Source organism: Fusarium mangiferae (assembly GCF_900044065.1).
Source record: "Fusarium mangiferae strain MRC7560 genome assembly, contig: FMAN_scaffold001, whole genome shotgun sequence".
In the NCBI taxonomy this organism is placed as follows: domain Eukaryota; kingdom Fungi; phylum Ascomycota; class Sordariomycetes; order Hypocreales; family Nectriaceae; genus Fusarium; species Fusarium mangiferae.
Genome location: NW_024573921.1, coordinates 3,281,322 through 3,285,547, shown reverse-complemented (window position 1 = coordinate 3,285,547; position 4,226 = coordinate 3,281,322). Strand labels below are relative to the sequence as shown.

At 53.3% G+C, this 4,226-nt stretch overlaps 1 protein-coding gene across 1 annotated transcript; it reads left to right on the top strand.

Moving 5' to 3' along the window:
- Positions 1-416: 416 nt before the first annotated feature.
- FMAN_01538 (uncharacterized protein) lies at positions 417-3,828 on the top strand (the record flags this gene model as incomplete). The annotated part of the gene is made up of 3 exons (XM_041820090.1): positions 417-1,283; positions 1,334-1,927; positions 1,981-3,828. The coding sequence occupies 3 exons, from the start codon at positions 417-419 to the stop codon at positions 3,826-3,828; spliced, it is 3,309 nt and encodes a 1,102-aa protein (XP_041676879.1).
- Positions 3,829-4,226: the final 398 nt, after the last annotated feature.

Genomic DNA, 4,226 nt, shown 5'->3' with positions numbered 1-4,226 from the left:
TACGACCGATATCGAGTAATTCGCAATTCATCGCGCGCGCACCATGAGATAGTCGAGACACGCACGAACTCTACTCGGCTCTACTCTTCCCAACTCTTGCTCAAATTCACTTTTAGTACTCCTTCATTGACTTGGAAACGGCTTCCCCCGTCTTTGTCGCTTGTTACAGCTGCTTTGCTTCTCTGGCGCCGCGTACATATTATCCCCGGTTCAGCGCTTCCCTAGACCGGGCTGTCTGAAACTGCCAGGTATTTCGACCTGCATATTCGCGTCCGCCGCCTGGCTTTTTTTTTTCCTGAGCGCCACTGCCAGAAAATCTCAACTCTCGCGCACACCGTTGTATTGTGTGTTTTAAAAAAACGCTCTGCCAAACGGTTTGATCCGTCAGATTTATTTTACGCGTCTGGGCGTGGAAGATGTCGTCGGCTGCCTTACAGACGGCCCCCCATCAACACACCGCTCTGGCCTCGTCCCCCTTGAGCACACCGTCGTCCCGCCAGTACAGGCCCTCGCACTCATCCCCTAATGGTAACGGCCAGGCGTACAATGCCCAGCAGACCTCGACCGCTTCTTCATCTTCGCGACGACCTCCTTCACGAAAAACGAACGACAACGCTCCCTCACCTTCTTACCATCTAGCTCCCGGCTTCGGTTCACCCGTCACCGCCTCGGCGCCTAACGATCAAGAACCTTCAGCCTCTGCCTCTGACTGGCAAGGCAACATGCCTCCCGTCGCTCCCCCAAGGACCTCGTCCAACCACCAAGGTGGTAGTTCGCGCAGGTCTCAGTATTCTAACGAAAAGTCGACCAATTCTCCCCGTCGAAACGAATCCACTCGAACTGGTTCGCGTGGTGATTCAGCGGCTGCCGAGAACGGTCACCGAAGCAGCAAGGCTGACACTGCTGCCCGAGCCAGTAGCCGAGACGGCAGGGCCGCAACCACTTCCATGCCAGTCCGATCCGCACACAGCACGCCCTCGAAACCCGTCCACGATGCCACTGACAGCTTGACGAAAGCAATTGCAGCTGCTCAAGATACCATCGACCGGGATCGCAATCATGCTGCAGCCCAGCACAACAACGTCGAAGATGCCGCAGCGCCGCCTCCTGTTGTCGCGACGGGTGATCACCATGAGGAACGACGAGGACAACGAAGTCGGCACGATCATAGCCGAAGCCACAAGGGCAATACCAAGTTTGGCGATTTTATTCTGGGTAACACTATCGGTGAGGGTGAATTTGGCAAAGTGAAACTGGGTTGGAAGCAGGACAGTAGCGTCCAGGTAAGCTAGCAATTAGTCTTGTTGGGGACGCTCGACTCACAATATCGCAGGTTGCTATCAAGCTCATCAAGAGAGACAGTGTGGGTAGCAACCCCTCTCGTTTCGCCAAGATTTACCGCGAAGTTGCCATCCTTCGCGGAGTCCAGCACCCTAATATTGTGCGCCTAATCGACAAGGTCGAGACAGACCGACACATTGGTATCATCCTCGAGTATGCGTCGGGTGGTGAGCTTTTTGACTACATCCTTAACCACCGTTATCTCAAGGACAACGCGGCTCGTCGCTTGTTTGCCCAGCTCGTGTCTGGTGTTGGATATCTCCATAAGAAGGGAATCGTACATCGGGATCTGAAACTGGAAAACCTGCTGCTCGATCGAAACCGCAACATTATTATTACCGACTTCGGCTTCGCCAACACCTTTGACCCCAATGAAGAATTGAGTAAGGAGGAAGAGCTTAATCTCACAGATAAGGAATTTGTGAAGCGAATGGGCTTAGACCGGGTTAAGATGAACGGATCTAGGAAGGGTGACCTCATGCAGACAAGCTGTGGTAGTCCTTGTTATGCTGCGCCTGAACTGGTTGTCAGTGATTCTCTTTATACTGGACGCAAGGTGGATGTCTGGAGTTGCGGTGTCATTTTGGTAAGTTGTGCGATTGACACAGAACGAGAGTTTTGACTGACCATTGTTTACAGTATGCCATGCTCGCCGGTTACCTCCCCTTCGACGATGACCCCGCCAATCCCGAAGGCGACAACATCAACCTTTTATACAAGTATATTGTGACAACGCCTCTAACCTTCCCTGAATACGTCACCCCTCACGCTCGAGACCTCCTCCGCCGCATACTCGTGCCCAACCCTCGCAAGAGAGCGGATCTATTCGAAGTTGCTCGGCACAGCTGGCTGAGTGAATACGCGAACCTCGTTGAATTCATCACAAGCTCGACAACGTTACCATCAGAAGTCCCCGATTCGGGTGTGTCACCAGACGATTACGCCGAGGCCCCGACGATTGCCCGAAGCTCTTCTGTCCGCGAAGCTTCGAAGCAAAAACAATCTCATCCTCCTGTTGTTGGAGGACTGGCGAAGACTCATGGCAGTGTTGATCCGGAATCTGAGACTACTCATCGCAGCACACCGAAGGATGCAAAGCGAAGAACAGTCCAGGTTGAATACGTGGCCCCTACGACGAAAACTCAGCGTGGTGCAGATGCCGCGCCTTCAAAACCTAGTTCACATTCCCTCCAGCAGCAGGCACCAGTGGATGTGCCTGAAGCCAATACTGAGAAGCCTCTTCCTCGTGAACCTCCTATGACAAAGGACAACCCTTCTCGTACCCAGTCAAGACGTCCACAGAGCTCGCACAAGAGTGCTGTCCCCCACAGGCCAGCTCGCGATACCCGCGCCACTTCCGACAATGCCTTTATGACTGGGCCAGCCAACACAGCAAGGCCAAGGACCCAGGGCTCAATGCAATCTTCTGCATCAATGGGTCTGCAGTCTCATGGGAACTATGGTCAGCCTGCACCTCCCACGATTGCCGACACAAACGCACACGGTCGAATTCAACAGCCTCAGAATCCCGAGGATGAGGAGAACATCGCCAAGACTGTGGGTAGTGTTCCGCCTAAGGTGATGAAGATGTCGACTTTCCAGAATGAGACGAAGTCGACAGGCAGAGGTCACAAGAGGTCAAACACTCTGGGTGATCTTGGTAACAAGATCATGGGTCGCAGCGGGTCAATCTTTGGGGGACGATCTAAGAAGCGACCGGAGCAGCAGCAGCAGCCTGACAAATCAAGGAAGTATCCTCCCGTCAGTATGCCCACCACCATGATGCCAGGTGAGGAAGCTGGTCCCAGGCCCTCCATGGAATCAAAGGCATCCCGACGATCATTCTCTCTCGGCCTCGGAAAGAAGCGTAGTGGCAGCGTTCAAGGTTCTAGTGATAAGAAGGACCGTCGGTTCTCTCTGGTCAAGGCGATGGGACTTGGCAAGGACCAGGGAAGTGTAACTGGATCTGAGGCGGATTCACAGCAGGATTTGCCCATCCAACATCCTCGAGCTGAGCAGCTTCGTGGCTACAGCGCCCACGAAGAGGCTCGACATAGCGAACCCTACTTTGACGCCCCCTACGAACAATACCCCCAACGTGATACAGCACAGTCTAGCCCTGTGTACCACACACGCCATGCGAACGCTCAACAAGATGGCCGGAGACCCAGCGCAATCCCTACATATATTCAAGGTAGTCATCTGAACACAGGCTCGGACTCATCAGTGGATGTACGGCGACCTCCCACTGATTCAAGGTCTCGCCCATACCAAGCGGATTTTTCAGAGTCTGAAGGTTATGATGGACGACCAGTCGGAAGCAGTCGCGACGACCGATCAAGTGTGCTTCAGAAGAGCCACAAGAAGTTTGCGGATGCGTACGATGGAGAGAATTATCGTGGGCACGAAGGAAGCAGCGGAGCCGCCAAGCGGGTGATGGATTTCTTCAGGAGACGCGGAAAGGCGAGGGGTGGTGAGGACCGGTGAACAGAGCATGCGTTCAGCACCAGGAGTTAACGGCGTACCGTCTGAGTTTGAAGATCTCTTGTCTGGAAGTTCTGCACCAATGTTCGCAGTTGGATGCCATAATTGTCATTGTCTATTATTTTTTTTGCCGGGACGCTAAACACCACACACATTCATCTACCAGTAATGAGGGACGAACACCAAGGGCTCTCGACGATGCCCGTACGCAACTTGGAGACCGCCTCGGGTTGGTCCTCTCCATAATGCACGCACATACCTACACATACTCACATCACATCATGGCGCAAGGGGATACGAGATTGAGACTGGGTGGTGGTCCCGGATGGTTATACTGCTCTACACTCTACTACATACATTTACTCAGTTAAGCAAAGTTTGTTGTTTCATAAGCGGTAGAT